Source organism: Barbus barbus (assembly GCF_936440315.1).
Source record: "Barbus barbus genome assembly, chromosome: 33".
NCBI lineage: Eukaryota > Metazoa > Chordata > Actinopteri > Cypriniformes > Cyprinidae > Barbus > Barbus barbus.
In genome coordinates, this window is record NC_136761.1 from 7,483,389 (window position 1) to 7,509,207 (window position 25,819).

Below are 25,819 nucleotides of genomic sequence, written 5' to 3' on the forward strand. Positions count from 1 at the left end.
ATAATTGCCATTTATACATAACTCTTCTTTTTTTGGTTGCATTGTTAATTCTAATGAAAGTATAATAATAATGTATTCAAGTGAGGAAGGTGCAATCAGGCGTGATTTGTGGCGTTCGAGCGAGTCGTCCTGATTCAGACCAGCTGAGTCGAGCTCAGATTGAATCGTTTGTCATTTCTGCAGTATGGCGGAGGACAAGGTGAGAGACTGTCTGTCTGTGATTAATTTAGCGCACAAATAAGAACAAACTGGGTATGTCGTGTGTATTTAAGCGCTGTGCTATCCATACGAATGGCTGTTTGTTAATTAGCGATGTTGAGAAGTATGCACAGTCACTGAGTGTTTCTGAACTCTTGGCATTTGACAGCTGTCATAGAAAACAAAACATTAAACATATGATCTCATTAACCAGACTGAATGTGCCTTGAAATTGAGTTAAACAGATCTGTGTTGTCCAATCATAAACAACAGCGTGTTGGTTTAGTTCACTGTATCAGTGGTCTCATGTGGTCTGAGTCTGAGGTGCTCTCATGTAGTCTGAGGTGCTCTCATGTAGTCTGAGTCTGAGGTGCTCTCATGTGGTCTGAGTCTGAGGTGGTCTCATGTGGTCTGAGTCTGAGGTGGTCTCATGTAGTCTGAGGTGCTCTCATGTGGTCTGAGTCTGAGGTGCTCTCATGTGGTCTGAGTCTGAGGTGGTCTCATGTGGTCTGAGTCTGAGGTGGTCTCATGTGGTCTGAGTCTGATGTGGTCTCGTGGTCTGAGTCTGATGTGGTCTCGTGGTCTGAGTCTCATGCGATCTGAGTCTGAGGTGGTCTCATGTGATCTGAGTCTGAGGTGGTCTCATGTGGTCTGAGTCTGAGGTGGTCTCATGCGGTCTGAGTCTGAGGTGGTCTCATGTGGTCTGAGGTGGTCTCATGTGGTCTCATGTGGTCTGAGAATGAGGTGGTCTCATGTGGTCTGAGTCTGAGGTGGTCTCGTGGTCTGAGTCTGAGGTGGTCTCATGTTGTCTGAGTCTCGTGGTCTGAGTCTGATGTGGTCTCATGTGGTCTGAGTCTCATGCGGTCTGAGTCTGAGGTGGTCTCATGTGGTCTGAGGTGGTCTCATGTGGTCTGAGGTGGTCTCATGTGGTCTGAGAATGAGGTGGTCTCATGTTGTCTGAGTCTCGTGGTCTGAGTCTGATGTGGTCTCATGTTGTCTGAGTCTCGTGGTCTGAGTCTGATGTGGTCTCATGTGGTCTGAGTCTGATGTGGTCTCATGTGGTCTGAGTCTCATGCGGTCTGAGTCTGAGGTGGTCTCATGTGGTCTGAGGTGGTCTCATGTGGTCTGAGGTGGTCTCATGTGGTCTGAGAATGAGGTGGTCTCATGTGGTCTGAGTCTGATGTGGTCTCGTGGTCTGAGTCTGAGGTGGTCTCATGTTGTCTGAGTCTCGTGGTCTGAGTCTGATGTGGTCTCATGTGGTCTGAGTCTGATGTGGTCTCATGTGGTCTGAGTCTCATGTGGTCTGAGTCTGAGGTGGTCTCGTGGTCTGAGTCTGAGGTGGTCTCATGTGGTCTGAGTCTCATGTGGTCTGAGTCTGATGTGGTCTGAGTCTGATGTGGTCTCGTGGTCTGAGTCTGATGCGGTCTCATGTGGTCTGAGTCTGATGTGGTCTGAGTCTCGTGGTCTGAGTCTGATGTGGTCTCATGTGGTCTGAGTCTCATGTGGTCTGAGTCTGAGGTGGTCTCGTGGTCTGAGTCTGAGGTGGTCTCATGTTGTCTGAGTCTCGTGGTCTGAGTCTGATGTGGTCTCATGTGGTCTGAGTCTGATGTGGTCTCATGTGGTCTGAGTCTCATGCGGTCTGAGTCTGAGGTGGTCTCATGTGGTCTGAGGTGGTCTCATGTGGTCTGAGGTGGTCTCATGTGGTCTGAGAATGAGGTGGTCTCATGTGGTCTGAGTCTGATGTGGTCTCGTGGTCTGAGTCTGAGGTGGTCTCATGTTGTCTGAGTCTCGTGGTCTGAGTCTGATGTGGTCTCATGTGGTCTGAGTCTGATGTGGTCTCATGTGGTCTGAGTCTCATGTGGTCTGAGTCTGAGGTGGTCTCATGTGGTCTGAGTCTGAGGTGGTCTCATGTGGTCTGAGTCTCATGTGGTCTGAGTCTGATGTGGTCTGAGTCTGATGTGGTCTCGTGGTCTGAGTCTGATGCGGTCTCATGTGGTCTGAGTCTGATGTGGTCTGAGTCTCGTGGTCTGAGTCTGATGTGGTCTCATGTGGTCTGAGTCTCATGTGGTCTGAGTCTGAGGTGGTCTCATGGTCTGAGTCTGAGGTGGTCTCATGTGGTCTGAGTCTCATGTGGTCTGAGTCTCATGTGGTCTGAGTCTGATGTGGTCTGAGTCTGATGTGGTCTCGTGGTCTGAGTCTGAGGTGATCTCATGTTGTCTGAGTCTCGTGGTCTGAGTCTGATGTGGTCTCATGTGGTCTGAGTCTGATGTGGTCTGAGTCTGAGGTGGTCTCATGTGGTCTGAGTCTCATGTGGTCTGAGTCTCATGTCGTCTGAGTCTGATGTGGTCTAATGTGGTCTGAGTCTGATGTGTGTCGGCTCTGTTTCAGGATCCGGTGACTCGACTGAAGGATCTGGCTGAGCTCAAAGACCAACTGGAGGAGATCCAGAAGAAGGTGGAGAATGAGGTTCAAGCTGGAATTCCTCAGGTACAGCAGAATCACGACTGATCTGGATCGGTCCGGTCCCAACTATTACTAAAGAGAATATACAGAAAGTGTGGCGCTATACTGATAATTAGTTTTGTTTTGTAATAAGATGGTTCCCCCATTAATAAATATAAAGTTGTAGATTTTTATGTATAAAATTTAGATTTATACTGAGGATAATATTATATTTATTATCATTATTATTGTGACCAGTGTTATTTTTAGGGATGCATCGAGCCGATACTCAGGATCGACATCGGATCGGGTATCGGTCAGACGAGACCGATCCAAATCCGATATTGTGCATATACTATTGTGTTATTGTTAAGCCCCACGAAAGCACAAAAACATTATAAAGCACCATAAAGTTTTCATGCACTATATTTCAAGTGTTCTGAAGCTGTTCCATGGTTTAATCTGAGGTACAGATGAATATTTAAGTCTTTAAATTCAAGTTCAGGTAAACTCTTCTCTCCGCCGCGGCTGTCTGTCATCCTCCATTCAGCGTTCAAACTGCGTGTCGCGTTCGGTTACTACAGTCAAACTCTCTTCAAGAGCGCACAGTTACTGAGGTTTAAAACTGTTAAAAGAAAAGGCTTGATAAACTTACGCACAGATTTAATACACTACGCATCAATATCTCTTCCCTTAGTACTTTCAACGTTTCTATGCGGACTCAGAGCGCTGTGTGCAGTGACTCCATGTCGCTTCAAGCGCATCATTTTGCGCATAAGCGCTTTCTGCTGCTCTTTATTGGAGTCTTGCTTATTATAATACTTTTGCACAATGAAAGATTATTAACAGTCTTTCTTGTTCTGTCCTATCTATCATATGTTGCTGCCTTCATTACTGTGCTATAGATTTAAAAGAAATGTCTTTTAATTTTATAGTAGCCTATATATTTATATATAAATGTATTTGCTTGTTTTTTCATGAATGTATTTTACAACAATTCAAAGAGCAATGTGTATAATTTCACCAGATTTAGTCCTACACTTATTCACTTTTATTTGTAAATAAAAATGTTTCACTAGGTTTTATAAAATTATTGTGCACCCATGATTTTTCTAGAGTACTTTTGCTGTATTATAAACCAAGTTTATAATAGTATTTTTGTCATAGATTATGATTACATATTTTTTCATTTGTTATTTTTCATTAAAATGAAGTTATTGATATGTAGTAGATTGTGTTTAACACACAAACGAGTAAGACACACAGAAGTATAGAAATTCTACATCGATTTAAAAAAAGCTGCGCTGGTATCGGATTGGATCGGTATCGGTATCGGTAGATACTCAGAATTTTCAGGATCGGATCGGTTCTGAAAAAATGGTATCGTTGCATCCCTAGTTAGTTTAGTAATAAGATACTATTGTAACTTTTTATTCTTTTTTTTTTATATATTTAATTTTTTTTATTAGTTTTCTTTCCTTTACATCTTTGTAGTTTTATTAATATTTTTAAATTAGTTTGTATTTTCATCTATTTATTTATTTTATTGTAAAAAGTTTTGTAATTTTGTTTTTGACATTTTATTTTTGTTTATAAAGGTATTTTTTATTTATATAGGTTTTATTAATGTTTATTCCCGTTTCAGTTTTATTTATTAGTTTTTGTTATTTTAGTACATCAGTATGAAGTAAATGAAAATGAAAAATGTTGCCTTGCCTAAAATAGGAAAAAAATTAATTTCATTTAAAGTTTAAGTAACTCATGGTTTTAGTTCACTTTAATTATCCTAATGATGACAACAAAATTAAATAATTATAACATCATATCTAAAGCTGAACTTATTTTTTCCTACAAATATTTTAATTTAGAAAAATATTTAGATAAAAAAAATCAAAATTATGTAAAATTGTTGCAGTTAATGCCATGATTTTTCTTTAGAAAGCAAAATGATTATGAATATTATTATTGTTTTATTGTATTTATTATTGTGATTATATTATTAATTATATTAAAAATATAATTTTGTGAATAAAAAAAACATACTTAATATCTTGTGTGCATTTTGTAAAAAATAAATAAATTTCCCAAATTTATCACGGACCCTCTACCACCACCTTGCCATCCTCGGACCCCAGTATGAAAACTCCTGCCTTAGTAATTACAAGTAAAAATAAGCAAAGATTGTATTTTCTAAACATGTTGCACTTTATATAAATTAAGAATGACTTGCATGGCATTCAGCAGCTGAAACTGTCTGTCCTGTTTGTGTTTTTTAGGGTGGCTCACTATTAGCATCTCCTTTCCTGAAAGGATTCCTGGCCGGGTATATGATTTCCAGACTGCGTTCCTCAGCCATCCTGGGAGTGGCTTTGGGAACCTTGACCGGAATCTACGCCGCTCAGAACTATGAGGTGCCCAACATTGAAACGAGCCTACGAGACTTCCTGAACTCTCTGAAGAAAGGGCCGAGTGATTAACAGCTCATTAGCAACCCAATTCAGACTGAAGAGGAGAAAATGCATCATTGCTGCTTGCTTTTGTGTCATTCAGCATCATATCGGAGCTCCTTCCCTCCTGAACAAAAACTGTTGAATTAGATAAAACTGTGGTTTGAGGTCTATATGTGAGTGTGTATTTTGAACTGTTATGATAAAAAATGGGCATCATGTAGGACTGCACAAATCAAAATCACAATATAGCTTAGTTTGTTAATCCAATTGCAAAGGCTATATAATTAAATAAATATATGTGATGTATTTTTCATAGTGAAGCGTGGCACTGTGTGAAAAATAAATTCAATTTTAATCCTCCCCAAATTGTGCAGCTCAAGCATTATGTCCGTTTTGTTTCATACTGCACCGTTGAAGAATTACGTTTGTCCCGGTGCTTCGTTTCAGTTTTTTGTAGAACTTCTTCCCGTACTTTCAGAAGCAGCTGTTGCTGACAGACAGGGAGCATGATTGTGATAGATAATGTTGGTTCATCTGAAGCAGAACCTCCTCTCAGAAGACGCTGGCTTTGTCTCCTGCTTCTCCTGGTCCTTATTTACGGTTCCCACGCTCCTCTCATCTCCCTCACCAAAGTTGACGGCCGCGTTCCCTTCAGCCCGTCGTCATGTGTGCTTCTGATCGAGTTCATCAAGCTTGTGGTTTCCTTAGCAGCTCTGTTGGCATCTGGAAATCTATCTGGCCTCAAAATATCAGCGTCGGCAGTGGCGCCGTACGCCGTTCCTGCGCTTCTCTACGCTTTCAACAACAACCTAGTGGTGTTCATGCAAGCCTACATGGATCCCAGCTCCTTCCAAGTCCTCAGTAACCTAAAAATCGCATCCACCGCGCTCCTCTACACGTCCTGCTTGGGAAAGCGGCTGCAATTGGGGCAGTGGCTCGCTCTGGGGCTGCTCGTGGCCGCTGGTGTTTGTCACAGCTACTCCGGTTTGGATTGGGAAGCGTCAAACAAATCCGCCGTCAGGCTCCACATCACATCCTGGGGTCTGCTGTTGGTGCTTGTCTACTGTTTCGTCTCAGGATTGGCCGCCGTTTACACCGAACGGGTGCTGAAAACCCAGCGTCTGCCTTTGAGTCTCCAGAACTTGTTCTTGTATGTCTTCGGCGTGGGAATCAATCTGGCGTCGCATCTCTCTGGCGGCGGGCAGCAGGGGTTTTTTGATGGTTTCTCTGCTCTCGTTTGGCTCATTATTGCGGGACAGGCTGCTAACGGGCTCCTCATGTCTGTTATCATGAAACACGGAACGGGAATCACGCGGCTGTTCGTCATCTCCTCTTCTATGCTGGTGAATGGCGTGTTGTCGTGGGGGATTCTGGGAATACAGCTCACACCTTACTTCCTGTTTCCTGTGGTGCTGATTGGATGGGCCGTGTACCTGTATTACAGGTAGATCGAACGCTACTGAAGATGACTTTATTGCTTTTTTTATTACTCTTTATAAGTAGTGAAGCACATCGTCTCTCTGATGGTTTAATTTCTGTCTCCTGTTGTTTATTTTCTCAGTATGTGCCCTCAGATATCTCTGTCTTCTTCTTCTAGAAGTGCATCTTACTGTGAATAACCATCATCTCATCAAGACTGAATATCTGCTGATTTATTGTTTTTTTTCATATGCAGTATTTTATTTACAAAATAAATGTTTAATGAATGGTACTGCACACATTTATGCAAATAAATATAATGGTTCATTTTCAGTGGCCTTGTCTAGCATTTTTAATAATGAGGTGTTTAGTATTTATTATACAGAAAAATGCTGTCTTTTTGATCAGTGTATTATTTATATGCTATTATTTGTTTTATTTTAACATTTTAATTTAAGTCCTCATTTTTTTTTTTTATGTGTTTTTGCCTTTTTTATAATTTTGGTTTTCTGTTTATATTTCTATTTAGCTTTATTTTTATTTCTGTATTTGTAATTTTACTTCAACGTAAACTATTTTATTTCGGTTGCAATATTTCTAATATTTATATTTTATCTGGTTTATTTCAATTAACAAAATGATAAATTAATTTTTAATAGTTTTAATATTAGTTAACTGTAAAAACATTGTCTCTGTGTTTTGTGACTATTGAGGTTAATTATACCTGCAAACGTATCTTTAGATAAAAACATCCGAAAAATCTAACTAATTCAAAAGGGGAAAAAAGTTTCAATTCCCTACTGATGGATATTTGTTTTTGTTTTAAGCATAAACTCATTTTATTTTGTTAGATTCCTCAGAAAACTAAGACATCAAACCCTGGACCACAAAACCAGTCATATGAGTCTTTTTTTTTTTTTTATTGAGATTTATACGTCATCTGAATAGGACAATATTTGGCCTAGATGCAACTATTTGAAAATCTGGAAAATGAGAGTGCAAAAAAAAATTTAATATTGAGAAAATCGGCTTTAAAGTTGTCCAAATGAAGTTTTTAGCAATGCATATTACTAATCAAAAATGAAGTTTTGATATATTTACGATAGGAAATTTAGAAAATATCTTCATGGAACATGATCTTTACTTAATATCCTAATGATTTTTGGCATAAAAGAAAAATCGATAATTTTGACACATACAATGTATTATTGTTGGCTATTGCTACAAATATACCCCAGCGACTTATGACTGCTTTTGTGGTCCATGGTCACATATGATCAATTTGCATCTCAAGTAAATGTATTGTGATTAAAAATGTTTACATATTTGTATTGGGAAACAAAACAAACATACAGGTACATCTAAAAAAATTTATTTTGAAGTGACATACTGCCAAGTATGGTGACCCATACTTGGAATTCGTGTAAAGACATTTAACCCATCCAACGTGCACACACACAGCAGTGAACACACACACACACCCGGAGCAGTGGGCAGCCATTTATGCTGCAGCGCCCGGGGAGCAGTTGGGGGTTCGGTGCCTTGCTCAAGGGCACCTCAGTCGTGGTATTGAGGGTGGAGAGAGCGCTGTACATTCACTCCCCCCACCTACAATCCCTGCCGGCCGGAGACTCAAACCCGCAACCTTTGGATTACGAGTCCGACTCTCTAACCATTAGGCCACGACTCACGACGATTTAATCATTACATGTAAAGTAAAACATTTCAAAAGTGTTTTTGTTTTAATTTTGATGATTAGAGCTTACAGCTCATGAAAGTCAAAAATCAGTATCTCGAAATATTAGAATATTTACATTTGAGTTTCAATTAATGACCATCCCTACAGTATAAATTCTGGGTATCTCTTGTTCTTTGAAACCACAATAATGGGGAAGACTGCTGACATGGCAATGATCCAGTAGACGAACATTGACGTCCTCCACAAAGAGGGTAAGTCACAGAGGGTCATTACTGAGAGGCGTGGCTGTTTACAGAGTGCTGTATCAAAGCATATTAAATGCGAAGTTGACTGGAAGGAAGAATTTGGGTAGGAAAAGGTGCACAAGCAACAGGGATGACCGCAAGCTTGAGAATACTGTCAAGTAAAGCCAATTCAAACACTTGGGAGAGCTTCACAAGTAGTGGACTGAAGCTGGAGTCAGTGCTTCAAGAGTCACCAGCTCAGACGGCTTCAGGAAAAGGGCTACCAAGCCACTTCTGAACCAGAGCCAACGTCAGAAGCGTCTTACCTGGGCTGTGGAGAAAAAGAACTGGACTGTTGCTCAGTGGTCCAAAGTCCTCTTTTCAGATGAAAGTAAATTTTGCATTTCATTTGGAAATCAAGGTCCCAGAGTCTGGAGGAAGAGTGGAGAGGCACAGAATCCATGTTGCTTGAAGTCCAGTGTGAAGTTTCCACAGTCAGTGTTGATTTGGGCTGCCATGTCATCTGCTGGTGTTGGTCCACTGTGTTTTCTGAAGTCCACAGTCAACACAGCCATCTACCAGGAAATTTGAGAGCACTTCACTTCCTTCTGCTGACAAGCTTTATGGAGATGCTGATTTCATTTTCCAGCAGGACTTGGCACCTGCCCACACTGCCAAAGGTACCAAAAGCTGGTTCAATGACCATGGTGTTACTGTGCTTGATTGGCCAGCAAACTCGCCTGACCTGAACCCCATTGAGAATCTATGGGGTATTGTCAAGAGGAAGATGAGGGACACCAGACCTAACAATGCAGATGACCTGAAGGCTGCTATCAAAGCAACCTGGGCTTCCATTACACCTGAGCAGTGCCACAGTCTGATTGCCTCCATGCCACGCTGCATTGATGCAGTAATTCATGCAAAAGGAGGCCCTACCAAGTATTGAGTGCATAGAAATGAACATACTTTTCAGAAGCCTGACATTTCTGTTTAAAATATCCTTTTTTTATTGATCTTATGTAATATTCAAATTTTCTGACGCTGAATTTTGGGTTTTCATTATCTGTAAGCCATAATTTCAAGAAATAAAGGCTTGAAATATTTCACTCTATGTGTAATGCATCTATATAATATATGGGTTTCACTTTCTGAAATGAGTGACAAAAATATTGACCTTTTTCATGATATTCTAATTTTTTGAGATGTACCTGTACAGTGGAAGATATTCATTTTGTGCTGCATTAAATGTTGCATGTGCTTGTCACAGATGCCCTTCATGGACACTAAGTTAAAAATAACTCAACTTGATCTTTTCCTGTGACTTCTTTTTCCCATGTTGGATCAGATGTTTCATGGAGTGGGACTGAGACCTTTCTGGAGCTGCTGGATTTCCTCCTGGAGCTGCAGGTTTTGTGAGGACAGATGAACCGCGTCCTGAATGGCATCTAAGAGCAGATTCCTGTACCTTCTCTCAGACATCCACCTCTGTTCCTCCAGAACCTCACGAAATGCCCTGAACACCTACAAACACAACCATCACAAAAAAAAAAAAACATTCAAACCACTAGATGACACTATAATGATATATTAAAGGAAATTCAGCTCCTGTACATAACTACATACAACTATATTCTTCATCAGGGGTTCTCAACCGTGGCCCTTTAGGTCCAATTTCCTGCAGACTTTAGCTCGAGCTCTAATCAAACACACCCGAACAAGCTAATCAGTGTCTTTATGATTACTATAAAGTTACAGACAGTTGAGTTTGATCAAGGTTTGACCAAAACACTGCTGGAAAGTGGATCTCGAGGGCCAGAGTTCAGAACCCCTGCAGTTCATTATATTACAGTGAAGGTTTATATGAGGAACAGTATGGTTTCTTATTAATATGATGCATGAAGAACAGATTGAAACTGATGTCGGTTTTCAATTAGGAATGTTTACATAATTGTCGGCAATCCGAATGAATCCAATCTGGTTTCAGATTATGAAAGATTGTGAGCCCTAAACTTATTTGCTATTTTTTTCACATTTTCAGTTACATTAGCATAAATCACCATTATTTATATAGCATTATTTATATAGCATTATTTATATAGCAAATTTAATAAGAGCAAAGGCAAACAAAGTGCTGCACAGTCAGTTAAATTCTAAAAAAGGTAAATATAAATGTTAGCAAATATTTCTTAAATATTCAGTCAAATTTTTATTAAATACATTTGTAGTTCTATAAAAAAAAATATATATATATATATCAGTGATAATTGTGTGCTCTTTGATATGCCTGTTTTTGTGTTTAGATTTTTTAAATTTCTTCTCTTCTTGTATTTGTTTTTATTTATTGGTTTTTAATTTTAATTATTTTCCTTTTTTTCTTCTCGCGTTCTAATTTAATTTAGTGTCTAAGCTCCTTTTTAAAGAACCTTTAACATCCATGGAATATTTCCATTGATCAAAAGGATCTTTATAGCTGAAGAAGTTCTTTAGATTCTTAAAATGTTCTTCACACTAAGAATAAGAATGAATGAAACTCTGAAAGCTTCTTTGAGGAACCAAAGATGGTTTTCTGTGGCATCTCCCCAATGTAACCTTTATTTTTATAGCTGACTGTAATTGGAATATGGACTTGTAATATTTTTGCTTCTCCCAATTTAAAACAAAAAACAAAAAAACATCCTAAATGCTGACTCAGTGTTGTTCCTCAGTAGATGTTCACCTGCAGACTCTCTTCTCTGAGGTTGTTGATCTCCTGCTGGTGTTGTCTGCTCTGGGTCTCCAGGTCTGCATAGGCCTGCTGGTTCTCCCTGCGCAGCACCTCGATCTGAAGAACCAGGATGTGTCTCTCTCTGTGCAGGTATGACATCTCGCCCTCCACACCACCCATCTGCAGATGGGACAGAGTCAGTCACATAATCAGAACACTTAACTCAACCAGAATTCATCTGAACGCCACAATAATAACTGTTACAGGTCTAAAACACTGACAACAATTTATAAACTACATTTTATAAACGGATTGACCAATCAGAAGCCAGGACTGGAAATATCTGTTTTATTAAAGGGGTCATGAACTGAGAAATCAAAATTCCCTTGATCTTTTGACATATACTGTAAGAGGTCATTGTGCTATAAAAACTTTCTGTAAGTTTCAAAACTTACATAACAGAAGTTTCATAACAGCTTATATTGAAGCCAGTCTGCCAACAACAACAGCTTGTGGAATCAATGTGTCACTCTATGATGTAATAATGTGGCTAAACACCGCCTCCTCAGAAGAATATCAACGTCTGCTTCTACATCGCTGCCTATCTAGCCCCGCCCACCAATTATACATCACTACCTTTTTTAGCCTCAGAGAATAGTACAAAATAAAAAACAAAGGCAGTTCATGACCACTTTAAAAACACAATAAGCCTAAGGCACACAAAAAGATGAATAGGGAACAATTTTGATATAAACACATGACTCCATATATTTATATCTGTTGATTTCTTTTATTTCTCATGTGTCTGCTGCTCTCACCTGCTCCTCCTGTAATTCTCTCTCCATCTTCCTCAGTTCCTTCTCGATCAGTCTCTCGTGAGTCTCTCTCAGTCTCCTTCTGCGCTCCAGGAGTTTCTCATGATCCGCCTGAGAGACAAACACATTCACACAAGTTCTGATTTGCTTATTTATGAAGTCAATAATATTGTGTGCCCATTACAGTTCCCAAGAGGTGCGTGCATTTCATAACAAAGCTTGTCCAACTTTGGAAAAGTTGCCACCTGGTCCACTCACCTCAGTCTGTACAAAAAGCAGTCTTCTGGATAAAAATAATGCCAATTAGAGCGTTAATTAATTCAGTGCTTACTAGTAAAAATGCAATTACAGAGCTCTCAATTAAATTCTTGCTGGTAAGAAATCCAGTTACAGAGCACTACAATTGTATTCTTGCTAATAAATTGTTTTTTACAAAATAAAAGCCCCATAAGCATAAATTAATAGCGTTTTCCATTGTGTCAGAATGACCGTAAGAGTGAGATTACAGCTTGGAAAGGTTTTGTTTTTGAAAAATAATATTTAATCACTACATCATCTAGGTGGATGCTTCACACTGGTGTATGAGGAGATTCCGCCTCACAATGTAAAGCGTTTTGAGTGCTTAGAAAAGCGCTATATATATATATATATATATATATATGTAATGATATTTTTATTATTTATTGTTGGTTATTATTATTATTATTACTATTATGATTATTATTATTTCTTTATTTCAGACCCTTAGGTCCATATCACAAAAAATACAAATAAAGAGTATACTCTTTAAAATTCTTAAACAAAAAAAACAAAAACAAAAAAAAGAGAGAAATAAAAGATGTCTTGGTCAACATGTCTGTTAATGTTTTTATCAGAGTTTACCAGACAAAATATCATATAATTTTGGCTTTTATTATGCACTGTAACATGCATGCAGAATTTGAGCTACATATAAATAAGCTAGTCGTCACAAAATGTGTTTTTAAATTTCCCCTCTCGCTCTCTCGCTCTCTCTCTCTCTCTCTCTCTCTCTCGCTCTCTCTCTCTCTCTCTCTCTCTCTCTCGCTCTCTCTCTCTCTCTCACAGACACAGACACATCTCTGCAACAGTTCTTCTCAAGCTTAGTTTGGAACTCTTTGTGTTGACGAAACATAGCAAAAACAAACAATATTGTGTCCAAGATCATGCTAATGCACTGATATTCAGAAAAAAATGTCACTCTTGCTTGTGTAATATTACTTGACTATATGAGATGTTATAAGCAAATAAAAATAAAATAAAAATCTTGAATCTTAAATAAGCAAATAAACAAGAACAAATACTTATACAGGCATATTTTTACCCTCATAACTTGAATTATAGGGGCATTATTCTAACTGCAGCATCATGCAGTAAATCCTCAAGAAGATCAGGGGCTGTTGATGCTAATATTATAAACAAACAAATAAAGAAACAAAATCTAAGTACAAATATTTTAACAAGACAAAAACGAACAAAAAAGTGAAAAGCGCATACCAAACTACTAAAATAACTCAAATTAGCCTACTAAATTGAAAAAAAGTATATGAAATAAAATTAAATGTAGGGTATATTATACAAAAGACACACAAAAAAACAAATAGAAATGTAACCTTATAGGAACTAACTGAAATAAAAGTTAAAGTGCAAAAACTACAAATAAAAATAAAGCAGAATAGAAATGTAAAATAGGCAAAAATTTATAACAACGAGAAAATTACATAACAATTTTACTAAAACTATTTAAAATCATTTTTGGTCATTTAAATAAAGTTTAAATGAAACAAAATACAAATGTTAGATTAATAAGGACAAATAGAAATGTTACATCGGCAACTAACTGAAATAAACCTAATAACAATAACAACAAAAAACAAAATTACTAAAACTAATGAAAACCGAAAATATACAATAAAAGCACTAGAGTAGATGACATTTACAATTAGTCATTTAGCAGAAGCGACTTACAAATGAGGACAATAGAAGCAATCAAAAGCAACAAAAGAACAATGATATGCAAGTGACAAATTTAGCCTAACGCAGTACACGTAGCAATATATATGTATGTGTGTGTGTGTGTGTGTATATATGTATGTGTGTGTGTGTGTATTCACATTTGTATATATATAATAAAAAGAAAACAAGCAGATAGAATAGAAAAAGAATAGAGAAGGCTATAGTGTTAGAGCCCTTTTATAAAGAAAACACGCAGTTAGAAAATGAACAGAGAGTGCTAGGGTTAGAGGGTCAAATAAAGATGGAAGAGAAGTGTTTTTAGCCGATTCTTGAAGATGGCTAAGGATTCAGCTGCTCGGATGGGCAGGTCATTTCAGCAGGAGGAAACAGTTCATGAAAAAGTCTGTGAAAGTGATTTTGTGCCTCTTTGGGATGGCACAATAAAGCAGCGCTCACTTGCAGAACGCAAGTTTCTAGAGGGTACATAATTCTGAAGTAATGAATTTAGATAAAGGGGTGCAGAGCCAGAGGTGGTTTTGTGGGTGAACATTAATGCCTTGAACTTTATGCGAGCAGTTATTGGTAGCCAATGCAAATTGATACACAGAGGTGTGATGTGCATTCTTTTCGGCTCATTAAAAATTAATCTTGCTGCCGCATTCTGGATTAATTGTAAAAGTCTGACAGAACCAAGAGAGCATTGCAATAGTCCAGCCTGGACAGAACAAGAGCTGAGAGATGATTAACTGTTATCAGGTGTCAGCAGTGGATTGAGTTTCTCAGTAGTGTCTCGTGATTGGTCACTCACCGTGCTGCTGGCGTGTGATTGGCCAGAATCTCTGTGAGTCTCCTGTAATCTGATCTCCTCTTTCAGATGTGCGATGCGGTTCACTCTCTCCTGATTCCTTTGGACACTGGCCCTGCCCTCTGACATCATCATCATCATCATCATCATCATCCTCTTTATCATCATCTCACAGACTGATGTGAGTCTCCTCATGCCTACCAGTAAGATGCATGTCCATTTCCTGTTTTAGGAGGTCCTGCAGGTCACTCTTCCTGTCTGCTGTCTCACACTCTTCCTCAGCTCTTCCTCCATCAACCACCTACAACATAATCACACACACTAGAAATCAGCATAAAACTCATATTGCACACAAAACTCGAGCAGAAATGCATGAGATTGATGAGATTGGGAGTGTGTTGTTACTCACAGACGAGTCCATGTTTGTGTGTCGAGCGGCTCTGAACTGAAGATAAGTGTGTGTGTGTGTGTGTACTTGTGCTTGTGTTTCACTCTCTTCAAATATTCATTAGTGTTCACTTTCCCCTGTTTGTGTTTAAATGTGTTGCATTCAGGGTTACCCGAATTCCGGAAATGTTGATTTTCATTGTTTTCATTGTATACAAATAAAAAAAATGTACCAACATTTACCGAATTTGGGTTGTACAGTATATACTGTATATAAACTTGCCAAAAGTTTTGGGTCACCCCCTTCTAATGAACATGTTTGACTACTTTAGTAATTTCTATGAGTACAAATCTTAATGTTAAAGCATATAATGATATTCTAGGGAATTGTGTGCTTCTAATTTTATAGCAACAGTTTGGACAGGAGCCTTTCTGCAGAAAGCCAAGTCCTGATCCCTGCTGAACTCCTCTGGTGTGACTTTAAATGCAGACCTTGAGCCGAAAACTCATCACCAAACACCAATGACTTGTACATACACTATATGGACAAAAGTATGCACTGTCATGTTAGAATAGAAAAGGGTCCTGTCCAAACTGTTGCTATAAAATTAGAGGCACACAATTCCCTGGAATATCATTATATGCTTAAACATTAAGATGTGTACTCATGGAAAGTAATCTAACCTGTTCATTAGAAGGGAGTGACCCAATGCATTTGGCAATATAGTGTAGCTTTTTTTTTTCATTTTTATTATATTATTATTTTTATTTTTTATTTTCATTTTCATTTCAGTTGGTAATTTTATTGTGAATTTTTGTCATTCTGATCTGTTTTTGTTATTTCTTTTTTTTTTTTTTTTTTTACTTTTTATAAATATGTCTATATAGATTGTGTGTGTGTGTGTGTGTGCGTGCGTGTGTGTGTGTGTGTGTGTGTGTGTGCATCTGTGTGTATAAAAAAACTAAAATTAAATTAAGCTAAATAGGAATATTTGTGTATTATTTGTTGTTTTTAAAATATTATTTTTTTATTGTTTTTTTCAGTTTTATATATTTCTATAGTTTATATTTTTATAGTCTGTAATTATATGTATATTTAGTCATTCCAGTCTGTTGTTTTTTTTTTTTTTTTTAAATATGTAGATCTAAAAATGTCTATTTAAATTTGTCCATTTAACTGAAATAGAAACGATATTGTCTCAATGATGGTAAAATACCACTGCTTGCATCTCATGATCATCCGCACCGTCCAATAAACAAACCCTGTGGTCAGTTTATTCTGAAAGTCTTCCTGTGAGACTCATTTCCTCGTTTCACCTCATGCAACACTTTCATATTCAAATGCATGATTTTCAGGAAGTCACGATGTTTTTAGTCAAGTTACCTTGAAATAAATAAGGAAGTGATACTGAACATATATCTGTTTTGAAAAAGAGAAGGAAGATTGAGATCATTTAGAGAAAAAAATGATTGCGATGGCAGATTACGATGCATGACTATTTTTTCAAATATAAATGTCTGAATGCAGAACTCTTTTTTAGGGAACTATAGACATTATTACTTCAGTGAAAATGATCTGAAAGAACAAGTGCATGAGTCAAACGGCACATTCTCAGAACTCTTAATATTTACATCTGTATGTGCAGCTGTTCTGCTTTATGATGTTTTCAGTCATGTTCAGTGCAATCTGAATAGAACTTGTATCATTTTTCCCTGTTATTTTCAATCATTGCCTTATTTTGTAGTATTATATAATCTAGTACATAAATAATACACTGTAGCTGCATAACATTTCAGTGCAGATTTACTCTTTATTACAATTATTCTTCATTTCACACACAAAAAAACTTAAGAATTTTAATAAAAAAACTTTTGAAATTGAAAGCTGAAATTTAGAAAAAGCTACTAAATGGAATAACATATCTAAAACTTAAATGATGAATAGAAAAGTTGCATTGGTAACTAACTTAAGGAAGTAAATAAAAATGAGCTAAACAGAAACACTTTTATTTTTATAATAACTTATCTATTTTATTTATCTTTAAAAAATAACTATAAAATAAAACAAATAAATATGTAAAAAGTCAAGCTAATTAAAGCGAAACAGAAAATGAAAAAAAACTCTTAATTTTGAATCTTATAAAAAATAACTAAATTAAATAATACATTTAAATTCAGCTCTTTTTACAATTATTTGCCATTTAACTTTTATAATCATATTTATTGCAATATGAATAGCACTTATAATAACTAGTATTCTGTGCCCTATTTCATTGGCACTTTATCTTTAACATGTCTACACAATAAATGTAATATTTTTAATTTCATGTTCATATCAAAACACACAGAGATCATTCAGACAGAATTAAAAATATTCCTGTTTAATAAATAATATTTTTGCTGATTTTTATGGATAGTGTAAAACCTTTTTAAATAAAACAATGACAGACACAGTCATATTTGGAAACAGCATGTGTTTATTTACAGTTATAATCACTGTAATATTCATGCTACCTCTAACAACATGCTGTGAGTTCAAATTAAAATACAAAGAAATGGTGTCACACAGAGGGCTTATTGTAGATAGTATTAGAATAAGGGTTAGACCAGCGCTAATATGCTGCGTATTTTTATCTACTCTGAACACAGATCAGAAGAACAGATCTTCAGTAGGAAGGTTATTGGGTTATTCCCATCTATATCATCCATATGGACTAATTAATCGTCAGGAGCTGAAACTAATGACAGGTAATAAGACAGGAGTTATTCTCTTCATTGCTGGACGAGATGATTCACTCTGGAGAAACAGAGACACACACAAACATCAGTTATGAGTACATCAGAATACGATTTTAACAAAGATTATTTGTTAAAACACTATTTCAGCCTTTCTACTTCAAAATTTGATGTATAAGTTTACTACTAATATTTATCAGTCTGTATCAGATGCTCATATTAGCTACAATAGACTGTATGATACACTCACCGAGAAGATCAGCATCTGTGATTATCCATCAGCGGAGAAGTGCATGAAACAAACACAGAGAAAGATGTCAATGCCATTTTATTATACAAGTTATTCACTTAATAATTCATGTTTTTTTTGTGCATTTCTAGTTTGTTTGATCATAGTATGAATTTATACTGTATGTGCTATTGTTGCGCAATTTAATTCAACTTCTTCGTTACAAATTATATTAGCGACTTGTTTTACTGAGTGTACCTAAACGTAAAACTATTAAAAACATTTTTGGTAATTGAAAAGAAGCTGGAAAAAAAAGTAAATAATAATAATTTTAGATGAAAAACTTAAAACGAAAACTCAAACGAACATCAGATGTTAGAAAAAAGCAGCCAGTGTCGTTGTGGTTAGCTACAACTGTCAAAAAATCTTTTTAATTTTGTCAATTAATTATTTATTTGATATAAATATTGAATGGAAAACTTCAATTTAAAAACTGGTGGCTTGGCAACTAACTGAAATAAATTTAAGTACTAAAATTAAAATAAGAATAAATTAAAGCTAATTAGAAATATATTCGTATATAAAACAAATATAATAAAAGAACATTGTGAAATTAATGAAACTTGAACTAAAATGAAGATATAAAAAAATCTAATTCAAAATATTAATAAATACTATACTAGTATATAAATATTATTAAACACTTTCAATTTTAGGCACAAAATAAACTTACATTGAAGGAGAGACCTGAACCTGTGTTGTAAAACTAAAACTTAAAAAAAAAAATTGGTAATGAAAATACATCTGAAAAACAAAACAACTAGGCCTATTATGAAAAACTTAAATGACCTTAATGGTTTTTAAATGTTGCTTTGGCAAGTAACTAAAATAAACTCAAATTAAAATAAATAAAATTAAAGGTAAATAGAATTATAAAAAATAATAAACATTTAAAAAAAAATAAAAAAAATTAATGAAAACCAAAAATATGAATGTATATGAATACAAATAAATGCTAATCCAAAAATAACAGTTTGCAGCATAACATTTATATTCATTTATTGTGAAGTTTTCTCGCACCTTAGCTGCACTGGGGGCGTTTGCCGCGCATGCGTGTGTCCGGGACCTCGTTGCCGTCTTTATCCACACACCAGCAGTATCCGGTGCTGTGCCAGCACTGCATGGGCAGATAGTTGCCCTGCTCATCACACTCAGGCTTGAAGTACCCGGGTCTCACCTGCCTCTGAGACTCCAGCTGACACTTACTCTGAACCTCAACAACTGTGGGAGACACAAGCACGTCTGTGTTATACATAGATCTGAACGAATCAGTGTGTGTGTGTGTGTGTGTGTGTGTCTCACCTGATTCAGGAGAGCTCTTCACCTCCTCATCCATGTTCACCAGCAGTGGCAGGCTCCTCATTGGCAGATGCATCCTCTTCGCCATCAGTCTGGAAGCTTTTCACAGAACATGGAGAATCATATTCAGAATGTTTATGATATACAGAAGCCTATAGTTTATACATAGTGTATAGTTTGTTATAGTTATTCATATTTTACATTTTTATTTCTAGTCATTTCTGTTCTATAATAATCTAGTGTATTTATATATTGTATATGTATTTATATATTAACTATATGTAGTTTAATATTTTTATTTCTGTAATATACTGTATGTATTAAAGTGTGTGTATACACAGACACACATTTTAAGTAATATTTTCAGTTTTAATTTTAGTTCAAGTTAATTGATTTTGTTATGCGCATTTGTCAATTTTATTAGTTTTATTTAATTCAGTAGCTTTCATTTTTATTTTTATTTCTATTGTTTGTACTTTTATTTCAGCTAAATATTTGTAACAGTTTTTTTAAATATAAGTTTTTCAGTTTTACTCTCTTGTATTTCAGATTCATTTCAATGACCTATTTTTTAAATATAGTTTTATTAACAACACTGGCTGCTAATATAATTCATAATGAAAAACTTGAATTAAATTAGAAAAATAATTGAAAAACAAAACAACTATTAGAGGAAAAACTTAAATGACCCTAGTGATTTTTAAATGTTGCCTTGGCAACTAATTGAAATATATAAACCTAAAACAATAAATTAAAGGTAAATAGAATTATATAAATAATAATAATAAAAATAACAAAATTTAAAAAACTTCAAAACCAAAAATGATAAATTAAAGCTAATTCAAAATATGAATAAATATGTTTATAAATACTATCAAATACTAATCCTAAAATAATATCTAAATAACAGTTTTTAAAAAAATAGTTCTAGTTTTATTAACAACACTGGCTGCTAATATAATTTTTAATGAAAAACCTAAATTATATATACATGTGTATATATATATATATATATATATATATATATATATTTTTTTTTTTTTTTTTTTTATCTTTAAGTTGGTGATTTTACCATCCAGCTGTCCACTGCCCTCTCTCTGGTTTGTGAAAATTGGTTGCAGTTTCTAAAAAAAAAAAAAAAAGAATTAGATATTCAACAACAAAAAAAAACCACTATGGATGAAGATTATTATTAGCTGTTGAATCTCACAGTGAGGGGAACGCTGCTCTTCTTGCCGGAGGTCTGGTCAGAGGACTCATCAGAGAAATCCTTCAGCAGAGGCATGCTGTTCATGGGAAGATGCATAGCCTTTGGAGGAGAAGCTGTCAGACCAAACATAGATAAACGATAAGAACATGATTCATTAACTCTTAAGTGCCAGTTGTTTCCTGAATAATATACATGAATAATTTGGAGAAATGACTTGTATTTCTGTAAATGAATAGTGTGTAATGACTCTGTGTTTGATGTTTAGTTCATGTAATTCCTTTGGCTGTGTTGCTCACCGGACATCTTTCTGGTGAGCTCCGTTTTCAGCTTCTCCTGGCCGGTGGTCAGAGCACTGATGTGTTCCTTCTGACCCCAGACGAGGTACGCGGTCAGTGCCTGTCCCGCCAGCAGAAGACAAGCCAGAACCGTCAGTCCGGCCACCTTCAGCGCCTTTCCATTGGAGTTCCTGCAGGACACGCCACAGAACAAACATATGAGACCTGCTGCTGGTCAGGGGCATTTCTCATGTATGTTTGTGTGGGTGTTGATTATCTTGAAACAAATGGTCATCTATCTAACACAGAAACTGTAATTCCCCTAAAAATGAAAATTTCCAATGATTCACGATGTGCCTGTTTTGAATTGAGATCCTGGGGATTTTTTGTAGTTGATTTTCTATTCATTTGATTTGAAAAGAGAAATTAATTTAGGGAATTTTACATGTCATTTATTTAGGGAAACTGTACATTTAATGGTTTTATGTTTTTTTTATAAATTATGTTGGCTGGTTTGAGTTTTAAACATACAAAAATGTCCAAATGCAGCGTTATAAGTAGGTTAGTTCTAATTAACTAAAATTAAAACTAAATTATAAAAATTAGTTGCTTAAAATACAAGTCAACAAAAATTGCAATATAAAAATGTATATTGTTGTTGTCAAGATAGCATTTATTTTTAATTTAGTTATTTAGTTAACTTGACGTAGCCTACTAAAATAACTAAAACTGAAACTGAAATAATAACAGTAATTAATAATAGCATAGACATATATTTAAATAAAAATAACAAAACAGCATTGCATAATACTAAAACTTTAGAATTAAAACCAAATATGAACAATTATTAAAAATTGCATAAAAACATTAACTCACTTATATGTAAAGTCTATTTGATTGTAACGTATTGAGATCTAAATAACTAATAACTGAGTATATTAAAATCAAAAAGTATTTATTAAAAACTTCTCCAAAACAGTCTGGTCGCGCTGTCTATTTAATAAAAACACCCAATCAATACCGTCAGCGCGTGTGACGCCACCAGTAGCTAGGCAGAGTTTGATTTCCTTCTTTCTGATTTCGCAGTTTTTCATTGGAATTTCACACTAAATGTACTGAAATGAGTTACATAATTATTCGTGATCATTAACAGTGTTTTTATTCGCACATAACTGTCTTTGAACTGCCTACCAACACATGCAAAAAAAAGTTCCACGGACTATTGAATATTTATGCTATATTATAATTACCACCATGCACTGCTGTAATGTAATAATATATGCATTCATAATAATAATAATAATAATAATAAATATTATGTCACACAAAAACTTTACATCGCAAACAAATAAATAAATAAATGTACCCTCCACGGCTCACGACGGTCTCCTGGCTTGGCACGCGCTGAATCAGCGCATCGCTCTGATGATCCTCCATTGGCGTGTCTGTGTGTGTTTATGTCTCTAACACTAAATGCAACTCTCTGTAACTCTCCAAAGGTTTTATGCGCCTCTCGAACCCACTTTTCAGGACGTCTGTGATGGAAAGTCCCAGATATGAAGCTGAATCTGATTCGGGCGCTCTTCACATCTCAAATGTGATTGGCTGATAAGAAGAGCGTCATTTGTTGATGGAGAGAAGAATACTTCAACCTGTATGTAAACATGAGAAATAACAGTGAAAATAAAACATTCCCATTCCTCTTTCAAATGTTCAAATACAGAATAAATCCCTATTTCAGAGACGGATTTGACACCCATATAAGGTTATTCTTTCTAATAACTCTCATTAGTCAATTAAATCATTATACAGGTATGTTTAGAAAATATGCAGTCATATATGTAAAATATATGCCATTTATGATACTTAGGCTATATCTTTCTATCTTGCATTTCTGAAGTCTGTTTAAATGTAGGCCTACATTAATGATAAGTGCTTAAATGAGTGAAGTTTTAGCACTCAAACTTATAATTAAGTTTTATCCAACAGTCTTTACACTGCTGTAAAATTTTAAGTGGCGTTATTTTGAAATAAAAACATAGAGATGATGAAATGTGAGGGAATTAGTGCAAGTTCTTCCAAGATACAACTGATTCATGTATCCAGTCTCTCTGATTGGAGAACAAAGCGGCTTACTTTCAGTATAGCAATGTTTTGGTTATTCCTGAAAGGCAGAACTGAGAAACGAAGAAACCGCAAAGAAGAAATGAAGATACGACATCCTTTCCAAATATCAAACGTGAAGTGAAAGCATTGGCTACATGATTTCGGATTTATGGCTTGCTTTTCGGAAACTAAATCTTTGACGTATTTATCAGAAATGATATTGAAGCCAGTTAGTGTTTATAAAAAATGACATTTACTATAAAAACTATGAATATTTGTGAATCATTTTCTTTTGCTGCTGCAAAAACAGTCACTTAAGGTCTGTAATCTATACATAATCAAATGATGAGATGTCTTTTCAGACACAATTCAGTCGAATCTGAGTTTGAGGATCAATATGAAATCAGACGATATGAAGGCTTGCGTGTATAGCAATATATCATCGATATATAATTGTATACCTGAAAAAGAGATAAAAAGATAAACTCATCCCCTCAGAGGGACGCCTAAATACTTCTGTATTACTAATAAATCCTAATCTAATCATGACAAATTGTATATTGTTATTGTATATTGTTGGAAAGGTCTAAGACTCCACTGTTTTTTCTGTTACCAATTATGTAGGGAAAGTAATAGATTCATTTATGACAAGAGTTCACCTCAAAAATCTACATAACAGGAGTTCTGACCTTCGTCACAAAAAGTCTTTCTTTGTTGCCGTTTTCCTCATCACACTTTAGAAATCATCATAAATTATACAGCAATCAAAAGCTTAAAATCTCAAAATTCATCCTGTGAAAACCATTTTAAAATTGCACATTGCATTGCCATGAAAATGGTACATCAAAATCAGATTATTGTTTTCGTTCATGAATTATTATAACAATATAAGTTTGGATAGTGCACTTTCACAACTATGTTGAAAAATGGGGGTGACAGTTAAAGGGATAATGCCCAAGACTAATCACAGCAGGTTTGTGGTATTGCAGTTTAAAAAAATAGAAAAACATGTCTAAATAATATCTCTAAATCAGTAAACATAGGACACAATGTATTGTATTAATAAGGGAATTTTACAGGTGTTTTACCGGTATTTTGAAGGTAATGTCCATAACATTACTTTCTAATAATATTTATTACAATTTTAATAAATTATTTAATACATATTTAATAGTTAATATTTTTTTATTAAATATGTATTGGTACTTAATTAACACGTATATTGATAAATTTAGCATGGAGTAAAAATGTGACTTCTTCTAAGCACACCTTTTGTATATTGATTCAGTCACATATTCAGCTGAAGTCATTGTCAGTCAGCCACATTTTATTTTGTGTTCTTTTTTCTTTTACAGTGTAAGCTTTTTAGGTTGCATAAAGAACTTTTTTTTTTTTCATTTTTACAATATTTAAAAATATGTATATTTGAAATAAATACTTAAGTACCAACTGATGCTATTATATTGTTATATTATTACATTATTATGTTATTATACAAACAGTTTATGTTTTTCCATAATTGAGATCATATACAACCATATTTACTGTATATTTAAATAAATATTAAGGATTCTTCTCTTTTTTCAGATTTGCTGTAGTCACATGACAGAGCACAGTGAATTCTGAAGAACTTGACAAGAAATACATTTCATAATTTTAAAGACAACTGGAAAACACAAACACAAAAGCATAAAAACGTTAACACAAAAACAGAGTGTGTTGTGTTCTGTAACTCTTATAGTAGATGAACTGCATTCAGAACTACACACCTAAACAAACAAACACACACATTTTTTCTTCATAAATAATATTTCCCTTATGCAACAACAACAGACATATTTCTAAAAGTGATCAGTCACATGTTCTCATTTCTTTGAGAAATTTAATTTTGGACTTGTCTAACCATAGAACACTTTTCCACTTCGAAACAGTCCATTTTAAATGAGCCTTAGCCCACAGGACACGACGGCACTTCTGGATCATGTTCATATATGGCTTCCTTTTTGCATGGTAGAGCTTTAGTTGGCATCTGCAGATGGTACGGCGGATTGTGTTTACTGACAGTGGTTTCTGGAAGTATTCCTGGGCCCATTTAGTAATGTCAATGACAGAATCATGCCGATGAGTGATGCAGTGTCGTCTGAAGGCCCGAAGACCACAGGCATCCAACAAAGGTGTTCGGCCTCGTCCCTTACGCACAGAGATTTCTCCAGTTTCTCTGAATCTTTTGATGATTTTATGCACTGTAGATGATGAGATTTGCAAAGCCTTTGCAATTTGATGTTGAGGAACATTGTTTTTAAAGTATTCCACAATCTTTTTACGTACCCTTTCACGGATTGGAGAGCCTCTGCCCATCTTTACTTCTGAGAGACTCTGCCTCTCTAAGACATGCCTTTTATAGCTAATCATGCTACAGACCTGAAGTCAATTAACTTAATTAGTTGCTAGATGTTCTCCCAGCTGAATCTTTTCAAATTTTCTTGCTTTTTCAGTCCTTTATTGTCCCCTTTTTTGAGACCTGTAGCAGGCATCAAATTTGAAATGAGCTCATTTAGTGGATAAAAGTGTAAAATTTCTCAGTTTAAACATGTTATATTATCTATGTTCTATTGTGAATAAAATATTGGCTCATGTGATTTGAAAGTCTTTTAGTTTTCATTTTATTCAAATTTAAAAAACGTCCCAACATTTCCGGAATTCAGGTTGTACAAAATCAGCAGGGCATCAAATAATTTTTTCCCCCGTACATTCACTGTTATCATCATCAGTGATGCTGAAGATATA

General features: G+C 35.4%; 3 protein-coding genes across 4 annotated transcripts; 2 read left to right on the forward strand and 1 right to left on the reverse strand.

Moving 5' to 3' along the window:
• The first annotated feature begins 141 nt into the window (after positions 1–141).
• LOC306853667 (SLC35A4 upstream microprotein-like) lies at positions 142–6,843 on the forward strand. The gene is made up of 3 exons (XM_079391238.1): positions 142–199; positions 2,587–2,685; positions 4,917–6,843. Exons 1-3 carry the CDS (start codon positions 185–187, stop codon positions 5,115–5,117), a joined length of 315 nt encoding a protein of 104 aa, XP_079247364.1. The 5' UTR covers positions 142–184; the 3' UTR covers positions 5,118–6,843.
• Positions 5,597–6,538, forward strand: LOC306853666 (putative UDP-sugar transporter protein SLC35A4; the record flags this gene model as incomplete). Its single annotated transcript, XM_079391237.1, has 1 exon — positions 5,597–6,538. The coding sequence occupies one exon, from the start codon at positions 5,597–5,599 to the stop codon at positions 6,536–6,538; it is 942 nt and encodes a 313-aa protein (XP_079247363.1).
• Positions 6,844–17,574: 10,731 nt separating the features above from the next.
• LOC306853207 (H-2 class II histocompatibility antigen gamma chain-like) lies at positions 17,575–22,496 on the reverse strand. Of its 2 annotated transcripts, none has more exons than XR_013782718.1 (8): positions 22,293–22,496; positions 20,948–21,117; positions 20,652–20,764; positions 20,514–20,565; positions 19,445–19,540; positions 19,163–19,363; positions 18,803–18,854; positions 17,575–17,914 (listed from the first exon to the last, which is right to left on the reverse strand). XR_013782718.1 is itself a non-coding variant. In XM_079390447.1 (8 exons), the coding sequence occupies exons 1-6, from the start codon at positions 22,361–22,363 to the stop codon at positions 19,164–19,166; spliced, it is 702 nt and encodes a 233-aa protein (XP_079246573.1). In that variant the 5' UTR covers positions 22,364–22,496; the 3' UTR covers positions 17,575–17,914; positions 18,104–18,118; position 19,163. The 2 variants fall into 2 exon arrangements, 1 of the variants encoding a protein (XP_079246573.1); XM_079390447.1 differs by lacking the exon at positions 18,803–18,854 and adding an exon at positions 18,104–18,118.
• Between the last annotated feature and the right edge of the window lie 3,323 nt (positions 22,497–25,819).

What these genes read in the sequence shown, in the direction of transcription:
- LOC306853207 (XM_079390447.1), bottom strand. Translation starts at nt 22,363, where the DNA reads ATGGAGGATCATCAGAGCGATGCGCTGATTCAGCGCGTGCCAAGCCAG. An exon ending in GCTCACCAGAAAGATGTCCG is followed by an intron (nt 20,765 to 20,947) that starts GTGAGCAACACA and finishes TTGGTCTGACAG; the next exon opens with CTTCTCCTCCAAAGGCTATG. An exon ending in AGAGCAGCGTTCCCCTCACT is followed by an intron (nt 20,566 to 20,651) that starts GTGAGATTCAAC and finishes TTTTTTTTTTAG; the next exon opens with AAACTGCAACCAATTTTCAC.
- LOC306853667 (XM_079391238.1), top strand. An exon ending in TTCAAGCTGGAATTCCTCAG is followed by an intron (nt 2,686 to 4,916) that starts GTACAGCAGAAT and finishes TGTGTTTTTTAG; the next exon opens with GGTGGCTCACTATTAGCATC.